General features: G+C 40.8%; 1 protein-coding gene and 1 pseudogene across 1 annotated transcript; one reads left to right on the top strand and one right to left on the bottom strand.

Moving 5' to 3' along the window:
* The first annotated feature begins 6,580 nt into the window (after window positions 1-6,580).
* LOC104855469 (T-cell surface glycoprotein CD1a-like) lies at window positions 6,581-9,323 on the top strand. Its single transcript, XM_010614328.1, is given in 5 exon segments — window positions 6,581-6,656; window positions 7,934-8,212; window positions 8,439-8,497; window positions 8,583-8,805; window positions 9,157-9,323. Coding segments are annotated over 5 exon segments (804 nt in total).
* A 4,816-nt stretch (window positions 9,324-14,139) lies between these two features.
* LOC104855479 overlaps window positions 14,140-15,229 on the bottom strand; it is a 16,681-nt pseudogene continuing 15,591 nt past the window's right edge.

The following is a 15,229-nucleotide window of genomic DNA, read 5'->3' as shown; positions in this document are numbered from 1 at the left end:
GAACTTACTAGATGGGCCAGGCTGGCCTGTGTCTTGTGTTATTCTTGCCCCGTCTTCCCAAGCGGTGGGACTACAGGCATGCACTCTCACACCCGGGTTACCTTTGCTTTTGTTATTTCTTTTCTTCTTCTAACTTTGGATTTGGTTTGTTCTTGCTGTTTCTGAGTGGCTGAGGCACATTATTAGGTTTTTTCCTTTAAATCTTTCTAGTTTTCTGAGGGAGACACACAATGCTATCAGCTTCCCTCTTAGTACTGCTCTTTCGGTATCCGATAAGGTTTTCTACGTGTGTTTTAATTTCACTTTTTTTCCTTTGTTTTGTTTTTTTTTTTGAGACAAAGTGTCACTATGTAGCACAGTTTGGCCTTGAACTCACTGTATAGTCCAGGCTGGCCTCAAACTTGTGTCAGTCCTCCTGCTTCAACCTCCCAAGTGCTGGGATTATAGGAATGCCCCACCACGCCTGGCATAAATTTTCAAAAAAATTAAAATTCTCATTTCTCTTCTTTCTACCCACTGTTTGCTCAAAATTGTGTTGTTCAGTCTTCATGCATTTGTATAATTTCTAATTTTTAACTTCTATTTTTATTCCATTGTGATCATAAAAGATACAAGAATTATTGTGTTCCCTTGGAACTGCTATGTCTCCTTGTTTTTTCATGTTTCTTTACAATCTAGTGCAACATTTACCTTTTTGGGTATATTTTCCTGTGAGGAGAGATTTTACATGTGGATGGGTGCTAGCGTGTGTTCATTGGATATGGTTTGTTAGATTTCATTCTGGATGGGAATGATATCATAGTATTTGTAGTTTCTTTAGCTGTCATTTTTTCAGTGATATTCGTGGTTATGTCAGGGGATCTATGCTGTATATGTTTGTGATTATGGTATGACATAATTTTTGTGGAAACAAGGCCACTTCCTGTCTGGCTATTAGGTTGAACATTGATGCTTATGGGTGCTTTGGGTTGGAGCTGTATGGTAGGTTCCCAGTGGATGGGGGCACCATCTAGCTCTCTATAAGCCTGAGCTTGGGTATGCATGAGTGCAGTGGGCCAGCCAGATGTGTATTAAGCTTTCAAAGTAAGGGGGATGAGGAGGCGGGATCACTGACTTTGTGACTATTGGAGAAGGATGAGGTACCTGTGGTTCCTTTGTGTGAACAGGGATGGCAGGCCTGCTGTCTGGCTGCCCACTGGGTAGGTGCTCATGGATTTTGTGGGTCAGCTCACTGCGTGGCAGGCTCATTGAGGAATCAGACTAATGCCTTCCCTGTTCTCATGCTGGGTGCAGGTATATGTCTGTGTCTTGAGCTGCTAGCTGTTACATTCCTCTGTGTCTCACTGTCTTGAGAAGAAATTGGAAATGCGTGTGCAGCAATCTCAATGGACCGAGGTTACTCAAACAATAGTTCGCCGTACAAATAAATGACCGGAAGCTGGTGGCCACTCCTTTGAACACCTCTTGTAATTCTAGAGGGCAAAGGTAACTTCTGTTAATTTCATGATGCTTCAATAAATTTGGTACTATAATACTTATACAAATTTTTCTTTTCCCAAATTGTGTGTGTGTGTGTGTGTGTGTGTGTGTGCGCGCGCGCGCGCGCACTCTATTTACTCGCTGTCACTTTCCTACTGGGCAGATTTCCATCCCCATGTCTTTTGGCTAGTAGCATCCTCTGAGAACAGGGTATAGGATCCTATTCATTCCAGGAATGTCCTACCTCATACCCTGGAGAGAGGAATGACAAAAAAGGGGCCAAGAAGAGTCTGAACCAATAGCCTTGCTGAGTTTCTCCGCCTATTCTATCAGCAGCCATACTGATACAGTGAGGACTTCATAAAATGTAAGAGAGCAGGATTTAGAGATATTTCATATCCGTGAACATGTTGAGGTTCTTGAGGAGTGGTGCTCCAGGAAAGAACATGCAATCTCCGTGTTAATATGCATCTCTTCATTGGTAGCTTCAGTAACATCATTTATAATAAATTGGTAAATGCCCCTTTCTCGAGTTCAAGCAGACTAATCACACCCAGCAAGGGGGCTTTGGAACTCAGACTTATAGTCAGAAGCATAGACAAAAACAATCTGAAACTGGCAACTGGCAGAAAAAGTGTACATGAGGGAGCATTTTGGAGATGGAACCCTAAAACTTGCATTTCATGGTGTTTTGTACTAGGATGCTTTTTAAAGTAATGTATTCTGCCATCTTATTTATTAATTAATTTATTTTTTCCCTCATTGAATTTATTGGTACATTTTAGGTGTACAGTACAGTTAGATTCATTATTGGGATCTTGTACCTTTACATGACAGGTCTTGGTTCTCATTTTTTCCCCTGGTTCCTGCCCTCCCTTCATCCCCTCCTCTCCTCCCCATTTACAAACATTTTATTTCCATTTTTTTCATTTTCTCCTATTTTTTTCTTTTCCTTATTACCTTTCCCCTACATTTCCCACTCTTCCTACACCTTTAGCCCTTTTCTTCCTATTTCACATGGTTAATTATCTCATTAGGATCTTATATACTATTATAGTTCCTTCACACCAGAGAAACTATTCGGTATTTACACATGTGACTTGTTTATTTCACTTAGGAGTACATCCTCAATATGTAACCATTTTCCTATGAATGGATCTACTTTCTCATTCTTTACGGCTGAGTAGTACTCCATTTTATAGAAAAAACACATCTTCTTTATCCAATTTCCAACTGATGGATATTCTGCCATCTTGCTGGAAAGAGAATCCATAATTGTACTTCATTTGTTTACACAGAGGCTCTCAAGGGCCATGTGGTAAAGCGCTGATTTAGGTTTGGAAAGTGTGTCACTCTGATTGAGATGGGATTGAATGGAATGTGAAGGAGGACGAAACTGGGACGCAGCCCTGGTGGCCGGGATGAAGGCTAAGTGTTAACTGTCAGGACAGGGAAAAGTGAGAAGTTTGCTGTGAGAGAAGCACAGGGCAGACGCAGGGGAGTCAGAGGACAAACTGGAGCAGGGTAGGAGGGAGAAGGAGAAGCCTCATACAAGACGTGGTGATGACAGGCAGGCGGTGGGTTTTTGTGGGAGAAAAAGTGAAGTTTCTTTTGCTGAAGAGGAGAAGTCGGACGAGGGGAACTCACATCTGAGTTATGAGGAAAGCTTTGTGGAATACGGAGTAACTCAGGTATGGTGCTGTTGAGAGGAGTAAAACATGGGACATTAGAAAAGAATGTGAGTGTGCTGCGACCTAAGCCCCAGTGATTCCAGAAGCGGGGCCCTCAGCAGGGACGTGGACAGAGGGAAGAACGCCGACTCTCCTCAGAGAGCTGGGACTTTGCCCGGCTGCGTTCGAATTGGCGTGTGCCCTGCTCATGCCCATCCTCATCCCAAGTTTTGCTATGACCGGGGAGCTCACAGTTACAGCGACCTGTATAATCAAGCAGCTCCTCTCTCAATTGTTTTCTCTTCCTCTGGACTTACCTTCCCACCGATTTATGTCTTGATTTTCTCCTACGGTCTTGCTCTGTCTCAGGTTCTCCAGTTCTTCGAACAGCTCAGCCTGCTCCTGCTGGGGTGGAGTGGGAGGCTGCCTTCTTTCTCATGTTTCTGATCTTGTCCTTCATCCATCATAACTAAAGACACACCCGAGGGCAGAGCTGGCTAGGAGGCTGCAGTCTGTGGTGTGAACATGACTCACGCCCCAGGGGTTACCCCTATCCCTCCTCAGAATCAGTTCTGTTTCCATCCAGATCTGCTCCGCTTCTTTTTCTAGCCTTCCCCCATCTCCTCTCCTCTTCCCTTCCCAGCACGTGTTTGTCCCTTAGTGTCTTTTAACACCTCTGAACCTTTTGGTTCCCGAATTTTGTTTCTTACTTGCTTAATTTTATTTCTTTACTTTCCCAATGAAATCAACTTGTCTTTTCCATGCTTTCCCCACCATGTGCTTGAGAGCGTAGGGCAAATATCTTAGGGAGTCTGGGCAAAATAAAAATGTGCAGCTTTTTCTTAGCCCATTCAGGCTGTTGTTACAGAACACCATGGTCTTGGACGCTCATAGGCACCAGGAATTTATTCCTCACAGTTGTGTACCCTGGGGGAGCTCAAGACCCAGATTTGCTGTCTGGTCGGGTTCCTGTTGCTTTATACAGTGTAACTTCTGGATATGTCCTCTCATGATGCAAGGGACTAGGAGACTCTCGGTGACCGCTTTAGAAGGACACCAATCTCATTAATGTGGGCAGCAACCTGAGGTCCTAAACTCCTTCCCAAGGCTCCCTGTCCTAATATATCATTGCCTTAGGAGTTAAGATTTCAACTTATGAATTTTAGGAATAAAAAGAATATATATCATAGTAGATCTGTGTTCACAAAGGAAAAAAGTACCTCAATCAATGATATTTAAATACAAAACTTTTTTATTTCCTCTGAAGTTTCTGTCTCTGATCTTGTTACAGTCTTTGGTTCTGTTTTACTATCATTTTTATTTTGCTTACTTTGTTAATGTTACATTCTTTAGGGGAGGGCCCATGCAAAATCCAGAGCATGAGAGAGATTAGCTAAACCTGATGGTCTCAAAAACAAACAAATAAAAACGACCTCCCCAAATACCCTAAATAGAAAACATTCACCTAAAAAATAGGTAAACACAACCAGTTTTTTTGGGAAAAGGACAATAACCTTGGAGGAAGGAATGCATATTCCTTGAACGACCCAGTTAATCACATAAATTTAACCTGAGACCACTTTCAGGGCAAGTACATCCAGATGCATTTTCTCTTCCTCTCTGAATGCCTACCATTTTGCAAGAAACTCTGCTTATACTGAATATTATAGCCCAGATGTCTTATCTGATACAAATCTTTAGTCAAAGACACAAAGAATTGAGGTATTTTTTTTGTTTCCCCCAGGGTTTGGAACAAGTGATCTTGTAACGACTTCCACAGATGCGAGAAAACATATTGTACTGATCTTTCTATATCTGGCTTATTTCAGTTAAAACACTGTCTTATAATTTCATTAATTTTACTGAAAATGATAGGATTTTGTTTTCTTTCTATTCATGATCATGCCCATCTTTCAGCAATGGGCTGCACTTGTTACTTGATACTTGCTACCTGCTTGGGCAAGGGAGTAGGGCCATTAATTTTTGTTCTGGTTCAGCCTCATTCTTAAGAAGGTGACTTGTTTTTGAATATTTAAGGTTTTGGATCAAATACTTGTTCCTCCTTTTCTACCAGCAGTTTGGGACCTCATGTAGTTTAGGAGCACGACTTTTCTCTTATCCTTTTCCATTTTTTCCTTCCCTACAGCTGCAGTGGTTTGTCTCCTGTACCCAGAGGGAAGAAGGACTTTTTGCTCTTCTCCTACCAGGTTAAAGTTTTTGTGGGTGGGGAAGGTAGAGGAGCAAGATTTCATTGGAACTTCCCGCTTTTCACATAGTATCTGCTGTCAACTTCAGTCCTGCCCCCTAAAAGAGGGTTTATTTGGGTTTCTTACTTCCAAGTTTTCAGGGGCCCTGGGTAGATACATGGAAAAGAGCCTAGACAGTGATGTGAATCCCAGTTTATGTGAATGCCAGAGCATCCACGTGCTCATCCAAGACATTAGTGATTGGTTGACAAAAATTTTAGCTGAATTTTTCTTAGTGGTTTGTTATAGCATCTGCACCTGTTCCAAGGAAGGATGACTTTTCATCCCATTTTTCCTTAGATTTTCTGTTATGTGGTTGACTCTGACTTTAAGTCTCTGATGAATTCATAAGTTGTGATTTTGATTGTCCAGTTTTTTTTTCTCATTGAGTTTATTGGTACATTTTAGGTATACAGTACAGTTACATTCATTATTGGGATCTTGTACCTTTACACGACAGGTCTTGGTTCTCATTTTTTCCCCTTGTCCCCGCCCTCCTTTCACCCCCTCTTCCCCTCCCCCTTTACAAACACTTCATTTCCATTTTTTCATTTTCTCATATTTTTTTCTGGCAGGTGCAAAGAGACTGTTTCAAAAGGGGCATTTTTCTTCATATTTCACTGTTCCTGTGAATTCTCTGATAGCTTCTCACCCATCTCTAAGAATAATAGAGGATTTCTAATAGATTATGTTACAGTACAGGGTGATCAGAGGATTACAAAGATGTAAATAAAGGAAACAGGAATAAATCAGAGATGTAGATATTATGGAGTTGAGGATGAGGTAGGAAAGAGAACACAAAGGAAATAATTCAAAAGGGTGAGAGGACAGAAAAACAAAATGCACACGGCCTTGGATTTGATCCTCAGGATTGAAAAAAAAAATGTTCCCAGTTGTAAAGTGACTTTGCAATGCCACATAACAGTTGTTCTACTGAGCAATACAGCTAGGGGAATGTGAGCAGGATGGAAGTTGGCGTCAGAGAGAAACTGGAAGCCTGAGGGAGAGTCAGAACCAGAATGGAGATGAGCACTGAGTGGGAGGCTCACGGTTTTGGGAAAGAGTAGATCTTGGTCGTCTTGTCCAGAAGACTCTTCATTAGAGAAGGAAGTCAGAAGAGTAAACCTGGGAGTAGGTTCATTTATAACAGAAACCAAAGACCAGCTTTTCTGAGAGAAAGAAATAATGCCCGCAAGTGCCACGCTGTTGCTGCTACTTCCACTGCAAGCCGCTCTCATCCTAGGCAATGACAATGAAGTTGGTAAGAACTCTGGTGCTTGTTCAGTTGGGTGCAGAAGATTGCGTGTGTGTGTGTGTGTGTGTGTGTGTGTGTGTGTGTGTGTGTGTGTGTGTCTTACTTTCCCCTGTGTATACCTGGGAAACAAGAGTGCCAGCTGACTATTCCTGGATGCTAGAGTTCTAGTGTGAGTTTTGCTGACTGTAGATCCCCGTGGTCCTCTGAAGGTTGTGGATAAAACCATGGGACCCTATGGCAGCCAAGGTCTGCTCAGAAAACCATGGTTCTCTTTTTCATTAGATCGAGAGCTCCCTTACTCTAGCACGTTTCTTTCCTCATTCACTTTCCCAATGTCTTTTTTCTCCCCTTTATTTATTTATTTATCCTCCCCCATAGGGATCCAAGGGCCTATCACTTCCCATGTTACCTGGAGCTCCTCCTTTTACAATCACTCCTCAGCACAACATCAGGTCTCAGACTCGCAGGTGGAACAGCAGCTCAGAGTCCATCATTTTCCTGTATCTCTGGTCCAGGGGCAAGTTCAACACAGAGCAGACAGAGCTGGAAATGTCTGTCAAAAGGAGCTTCATCACATTTCACACCTAGGTAATAGCATTTCAATTTGAATGTGAGCTCAATTCCTTTGGCGAGGAGAGGAGAGGAGAGGAAGGGGCTTGGGCGTATCTGCTTTTTATTCCTCTATGAACATCCTGTTCTTTCTTCTGCTTCTTAACTCCTGTTTCTCCAGCAGAAAAGTATAATCATACACTTGAGGAAGATGATCAGATTCAGACCACGATTCTACAAAAACTTCACTCTTCTGGTACTTTTGAAGAATTCTCACATTGATTGTGGGGTTGTGCTTTATAATCTTTCTTCATAGATAGCTTGTGGCAGGTCACCTTTTCTTGGATTTCAGTCAGGTATGCTCAGTTTCCTCTCTGGCTCTTTAATTATTATTATTTTTTGTCCCATTCAATCTCTTCAGTGTTCTCCTATGCAGACATTGTAACCATGGGACCCAATCTATCCCGCTGGTTATAATCCCAGCACTTTCACACTAAATCCTCCTCCTCCTCCATCATTCATGTCACCTTCGTTGAAGAGATGGTCCCTTTCCTCATGTTATTCATTTTTCTCCTCCACCACCAGCACCTACTAATTTCTTTTTCTCTGAAACTCTAATCAACAAAACTGTGTTCTATTCCTTTCAACTCCAAAAGTTCTCTCTTCTGCTCCTTGTTTTCACTTATACCACCACTTTGACCTCTTTCCTCTAATTAAGAACCTCTCTTCCTCAGATCCCTCCACGGTGCTGTCAGCAACGGGCTGTGAGCTGCACTCTGGGGAGGGCATAGTAGCCTCCTACCAGATAGGTTATTAAGGATCCAATTTTTTGAGCCTCCTAAGCAATTCGTGGCTACCATCTCTAAAGGGTGAACAAAAGGCTCAGACTGTCTACAGACTAGTCATTCAGCATCTAAGAATCGAAGAAATAATTCAGAGGCTCCTCAGTGACCTGTGTCCATGTTTCACCTTGGGTGTTCTTGAAGCTGGGATGGGTCATCTCCAGAGACAAGGTCAGTCCTGTGTCCTGTTGCCAAAGTTTTCTATTCTAAAATTATGCCTTCTCCTTCTTGTTTTTTCCCCTTTCTCTTTGGGGATAAAAATAAATGAAACACCAGAAGAGGATGAGCACCAGATTTCCAGAAGCAGGAAAGTTTTGTCTATGTAAGGTGACATAGACATCTGAATCTCTAAGGGTATGTTTGAGTCATTATCTGAATCACTTCCTGTCCTTTGTAGAAAGGTCAGAGGCCTGGCTGTCCAGGGGTCCCAGTCCTGGGCCTGGCCATCTGCAGCTGGTGTGCCACGTCTCTGGCTTCCACCCGAAGCCCGTGTGGGTGATGTGGATGCGGGGTGAGCAGGAGCAAGGGCCTGGCCCTGCAGCTGGTGTGCCACGTCTCTGGCTTCCACCCGAAGCCCGTGTGGGTGATGTGGATGCGGGGTGAGCAGGAGCAGAAGGACACTCAGCGAGGGGACGTCCTGGCCAATGCTGATGAGACCTGGTATCTCCGAGTGACCCTGGAGGTGGCGGCAGGGGAGGCTGCTGGGCTGTCTTGTCGAGTGCAGCACAGCAGTGTAGGAGGGCAGGACATCGTCCTCCACTGGGGTGAGAAAGGACGGGGCCCAGGCTGGAGACTGGGAGTGGAGATCTTCAACTAAAGAAGGAAGAACAACTGAATATATTGGGGATTTTTAGAGAATCCAGATTCCCAAAGAAAATGAATATATCACTGAAGGAATCGAAGAGTTAAATGAGAGACCCACGTGTGCAGGAAGGTGTTGTGAGTTATGCGAAAGATCTATCATTGGAGTAGAGAGAGTGGAAAGCAGAAAGAAAGGAGACTGATGAGGTCGCCAGTCACACGGACAAAAGAAGTCCAGATTAATGCTGGAAAACAGAGGCTGAAGTATGAGATGGATTTGAAATAACACCCTTGCTTTCCACCAGAATCCACAGAACATCACACTTCCCTGGGTTTTGTCTTGGTGGCAGTGAGAGTGTCCCTGGCTCTTCTCATGGGTGTTGTGAGTTCTTTCTATCTGCTGTCTTCTCCTTCTTCTTCTTTCCTCACCGATTTGTCTCCTTACGCCTTTTTCTCTCTCCTAATTTTCCTACTCCCTTAGTCTCATTCCTCTGAGTTCTCAGTCTCACATCCAACTCAGGAAGACCTATTCTTCTTTTCATTCTCTTCCATTTTATATAGGGTGCATTTTTCAAATACTGCCCCGCTGAAATGCGGACCCAGCTCTCCAGCTGGTGTGTGCCCAAGCCTGATCTTCTGCCTGAACATAACGTGATGATGACGTTTTTCCCATTTTCCTTGTGAAACTTTTGTTTTTGTGCATGGCTGCTTAATGATCAATTCTCCATAAAATCTGAAGTGATTTTGCAGGGTTTTCTCTTCAGAGTGGAGTTACTAAATTTTAAAAGTCACATTTTGATTATGAATAAAATAGGGTCCAGGCATACTACTGGTTCACCAGGAACATTTCTGAGGCCAGGTTCTCCAGAAAGCCTCCCCTGACTCACGCTGGGAAGCGGTGTCTCCGTTGTCTGAGCTCCCCCACGTATCAGCTGTACTGGTTTTATTTTTTTGCAGCTTTAATTGAGTTTATTGGTACATTTTAGGGATACAGTACAGTTACATTCATTGTTGGGGTCTTGTACCTCTACATGACAAGTCTTGGTTCTCATTTTTTCCCCTTACCTCTGCCCTCCCTTCACCCCCTCCTCCCCTCCCCATCTACAAACACTTTATTTTCATCTTTTCATTCTCTCACATTTTTTCTTTTCCCTTTTTACTCTTCCCCTACCCATCCCACCTTCCCTACACCTTTAGCTCCTTTCTTCCCATTTCTAAATGTCAGTAATCTTATTAGAATCTTATGCATTGTTGCAGATTATTCACATCAGGGAAACTATTTGGTATTTACACATGTGTGACTTATTTATTTCACTTAGGAGTATATCCTCAATATGTATCCATTTTCCTATGAATGAATCTATTTTCTCGTTCTTTATGGCTGAGTAATATTCCATTTTGTACAAAAACCACAACTTGTTTATTCAGTTTCCAGTGGATGGCCAAATAGGCTGTTTCCAAGATTTAGCTATTACAAACTGTGCAAATCCCAAAGTCTTCCTTTGTAGTTTTAACAGGGTCAGAGTTTTAACACAGATGCAACTTTATTTTTGCCTTGCTTTAAAAACTTAGTGGTTATTACAAACTGCCCCACTATAAACATGGGTGCACATACTTCTCTGTGATATGATTCTTTTAGTTCTCTTGGAAAGATACCCAGCAGAGGGATGGCTGGGTCAAATGGAACCTCCAGCCCAAGCTCTTTGAGGTATCTCCATATTGATTTCCATAGTGGTTGCACCAGTCTGCACTCCCACCAAAAATGGAGAAGGGTTCCTTTCTCCCCACAACTCCACCAACATTTGTTATTGTGTGATTTTTTGACAGCAGCCATTCTTTGTGGGGTGAGGTGGAATCTCAGTGTTGTTTTCATCTGCATCTCTCGAATGACCAGTGATGTGGAACATTTTTTCAAATATTTTCTTGCTGCTTTTACTTCTTTGTCTGAGAAATGTCTGTTCATTTCGGATGCCCATTTTTGAATCGGGTCTTTATATTTGGGGAGACTGATTGTTTTGAGTTCTTTTATATCCTTGATAATAGTCCTTTGTCTGAGGAACATCAACTGTACTTTTTAACTGTGTGCTTCATTTACTAACCTCCATGTCACATTCGTAGGGCCCTCCCCGCTTTTAATTTTCCAGTACGTGTCTTTTTAATATCTCTATTCCTGGTGAAATGTTTTGCTCACGTGTGACATGTTCTCCATAAAAATCTGCGTTGAATTTAAACCAACTTTGCAGTCTTTTAAAAATTCTCTCTTCTTAATGCCTGTGTAGTGGGTGAGACATTTGATGCTCCTCTTGTTTAAACTCCTCTTCCTTGTCCAAGAGTCTCCACATTTTCTTAGTTCTGTCATTTTTATTCTCTGACTCTCCAGGAAAAAGCCCAATTTTGCTTCCTATCACTCTTCGTGTCCAACTACAGAGAGTTGTTTGAATAAAATCATTGCCCTCTCAAAGTGAGATCTGGGCAGCATGTAGACCCTTGCTATTCAGTATGTTTCTGGGATAAGAAGCAGAGTCACCATCTAAATTCTTACTTTCTTTCTTTGTTTTTGGTACCGGGGATCAAACTTAGGACCTTGCTCTTGCGAGGCAGGGGGCGGAAACACTGAGCTAAATCCCCGGTCCTCAGTTCTTGTCAAAAGTATAGAATCTGTTTCCGGATCTCAGACTTACTGAATTATAATTTATGTTTTAACAAAATCAGCAGAAGATTCACAGTGCATTAAAGTTTGAGAAGCATTGATGTAGGTGGTACAAGTGTGTTATAGAAGAAATGAAAAAGGTAAGATTATTGCTCCGCAGGATTGATGTAGGGTTAAAGTAAATAATGTTTATATAGTACATTTTCATTTTTAAAGAAGCTATATTCGATATGGTCTATGCAAACAAAACAAAACAAAACAAAAACAACAACAAAAAAAAACCCCAAAACAAAAAACAAACCCAAAAACAAAAAAAAACAAAAAACCTTGAATAATAATCCCTCAGCCATGTTTGTAGGGGAAATTCAGGTTTATAATTCTGAGTTTCTGTTCATAGCATTTTTGCTCACTGATTAATGCACACTCCTTTATTTGTGTGAATTTGTTTTAAAATATTTTCACATATATTTAAAAATAACTTATTATATGCAGTAATTCCTTTTAGTAGAACAGTAAGAGGTATTCAGCATTTTCCTGACCTGAATAATGTGATCTTAAATTTCTACGTTCTCGGCCTCATTATGCTGTCTCACATGTAAAACAATCATGTATAGCTCTTACCCTCTCAGATGTCAGAAATACACTTGTCATTACGTATCTTAGTTGATACGTAGCCTGGTTCTTGTGTTTGATAGTAGGGAAAAGAGATTTTTGTTGTTGTTGTTGTTCTCTATACTATGATGTAGGGTATACAGCATGGATTGGCTCAAGTTATTTGTTCAGAAAATTGAGCCTATGGATGAAATCTTATAGGAAGAAGGCAGAGAGCAGACTCAGATTGAACTGTACCTGAAGCCTGAATGAACCCTGGATTTCTTAGCCATGTCAGCCAATTCATTTCCTTTAGCCGCTTAGCTCATTCATTTGGGTTCCTTTTGTTGGTGATTGAAAGTTTCTTACCTGGAGTACTCAGATGCTGGAGTTTCTGTTGAATTTTATTTCTGTCTTCTTGTGCTCCTTAGGTTGACTATTCATTAAAATTGATTTATTTCTTTTCATTTATTTTTCTAACGTGTGCCCTTATTTTGTTAAACTTTTTATGCTGTTTTAACTATGACATCTGAGTCAATCCTCCTGTACGATTATATTTTTGTCCTATCACTGACCAGAAATCAAAGTGGCAATTATGCTCCTGGGTAAGGGAATGATTTTGGAAAAATTCCCTGACCTTCTGTATTTTCTTCAGATACATGGAGGAAAAATTTATTCCCTCTGGGTTTTTGTGGAGGTAAAAAGACAATCTAGTACCAGCATTTAATAAATCATGACATATGACAATGACACTTAAATAATCTACACATAAGACATTTCCCCATGGATTTCCACTTGACAAAATTCACTCATTAATTTGCCCATCCATTCATTAATTCACCACACATTCAGCTTTTATTATTTGTATGGCAATCATATTCATGGAGTGATTCCAAAACTGTATGAGAAGCAACCATGGCTTTTAGGCACTGACAATTCTGTATAATGAATTGTCTCAAATTCTAAGCTAGTTCCTCCTTTAAAGCATATGTTTCATCATTCAGTCAGACCTCATACATTTTTGTTGCTTTTGTTTCCCAGCTTTTCTGCTTACTAAGTCATTGTCTGCAAAATTCTCTGAAAATTGTTTCTTCCTTTGCCCATTGGTGGGGCTTATCAACCTCCACATAGGATAAAAATCATAGCTGTCTTCTTTCTAATGATATATTCTTACTGTTTTCTTAGGTAAGAACTTTGCATCAACCATAACTGGTTCATGTTTCAGGAACAAAAGTTTCTTCTAAATAGATTTTTTTTTTATCAAGAAAGGGTTGGACATGCATCTATAAATCATAAGGCAGGTTTACTGCTGGACTTGACAGAAAGTAGATGTGCATATAAACTTCCTCAGTCATCACAAAGGGAAGGACTTGGGTGAATTGTCAGAGTTACTAGGCAGAGCAGGGAAATGGGTAAGAAGAGGAGAAATAAGCAGCTCCATTTGTAGAAAAGTGTCCAGAACTGGTCCTTGTCCCTCTGTCCAACTTGCATCATCTAATTATTTGATTTGATAGTAATTTGATCACGTTTAAATATAAGATTTTAAAATAAGAACTTGAATAGTAATATGTAAGTTATTGTTTGATGTTTTTCTAATTAATTGATTAATTAGGCTGTATTTTTGTCCTTAATTTTTATTGGTATGGAAGAGAATTCCTTGAAGGCAATAGAAAAATGTGACTGGGTTATAGTAGTTAGCTTTGTAAATAAGAGATCATGGCAACTGCAAAAAACACACATAAAAATTAATAAGTGGACATTTAAGAATGTATTTGCAATTGTCAAAATGAAATGGTGTATATACACAATGTTATACATAATGCAAACTTTTAAAAATAAATAAGCAAAAACCCAAACATTACATAATGAACAAAGTATGTGATTAAGCCATTCGCGGCTGATAACCCCCCAAAACTAAGCATACAAACTATATCCAAACTTTCTATCAATTAAAAATGCAAATTAAAGTAAGGTCGCATTTCACGCCACTAAATCTGCAAAACCAAAAGGCTAGAGAAGCCCAGTGTCTGCAGGGAGGCAGGATAGGTGCGAATCTTCACGCACTGATGGAGGTGAAATGGTTCTGGAGAATTCGTGGTGGTGTCTTTTCTCGGTGTGTGCACAGGCATCTTGCAGTCCCACTTCTGACCACGTCTGTCAGAAAAAGTTCACACAGTGCCATGCGGAAACGTGATGATGTGGGTCATGGCATTGTTAGGTGTGTACAGTTTTGAAGCATAGTAGATGCACACAACAATACTAAACACGTCGGTGTACACACTGTGGGAATCCGTGCAGCAGGTAGAAACAGACTAGAGGTAATATGCGAGAGTCTTCAGAAGAGTGATGGCTACAGTGTGGTACACAGTATACTACCTTCTGTGGAAGTCAAAGTCGCACACAGAAAACAACACTACATTTTACACACAGAAACAAAAGGGAGAGACGTTAGAACGTTAGAGCGTGGAAAAGGGAACGAAATGGGGAAAAGCATCAATTCAAACTTTAATCAGTTCACCATTAATTTAAAAATTCAAATTAAAACAAGGTGTCACTTTCTGTGACGGAACTGGCATCACCAAATTGGGGTGCCTGCTTACAACAGATGATCCCCATGAGCCGCAAGAGAGAAGCTTGATTAACTCAACGATTTCCACAACACAACCAGAAAGGGGGAATATTTATGTCATAAAGAACAGAGACTGAATTGGAATGACTTGAACCGGGGTAACTTCTCAGGGAAAAATCATAACAGTGTATAACACTGTGTAAAATACCTCAATTTCCGAGTAAGGATTAAAAATATCTGCAACAGCAAAGCCCTCTGACTGAAAATATCAGGATTGTAAATTATATTAAATGTATTATTGAAGGCTATAAAGTGGAGGAAATTCACATGTTTTACCACAAGGTGCCAGCAGAGATCAAAACAAAAATTCAATGTCCTCAAAAATTGGAGTCCTAGTCCCTCAAATTATTAAGGAGCTTACCAATGCATGCTTCAATTCACAGTAATTCCTTAGTTCTAACAATAATTTAAAATTCCCTGGAAAAGATATCATTAAACATATATCAGTGATAAGTCCAGAATCCAGGGAAATATTTAACCAATGAAATAGAAAAAAGCCAAGGAGGAATATATATAT

The sequence above is a fragment of the Fukomys damarensis genome, unplaced genomic scaffold (assembly GCF_012274545.1).
Source record: "Fukomys damarensis isolate Sample0158 unplaced genomic scaffold, DMR_v1.0_HiC HiC_scaffold_19, whole genome shotgun sequence".
Classification (NCBI taxonomy): Eukaryota; Metazoa; Chordata; class Mammalia; order Rodentia; family Bathyergidae; genus Fukomys; species Fukomys damarensis.
Note: the sequence above shows the minus strand (reverse complement) of the source record. Positions and strands in the feature narration are given on the sequence as shown.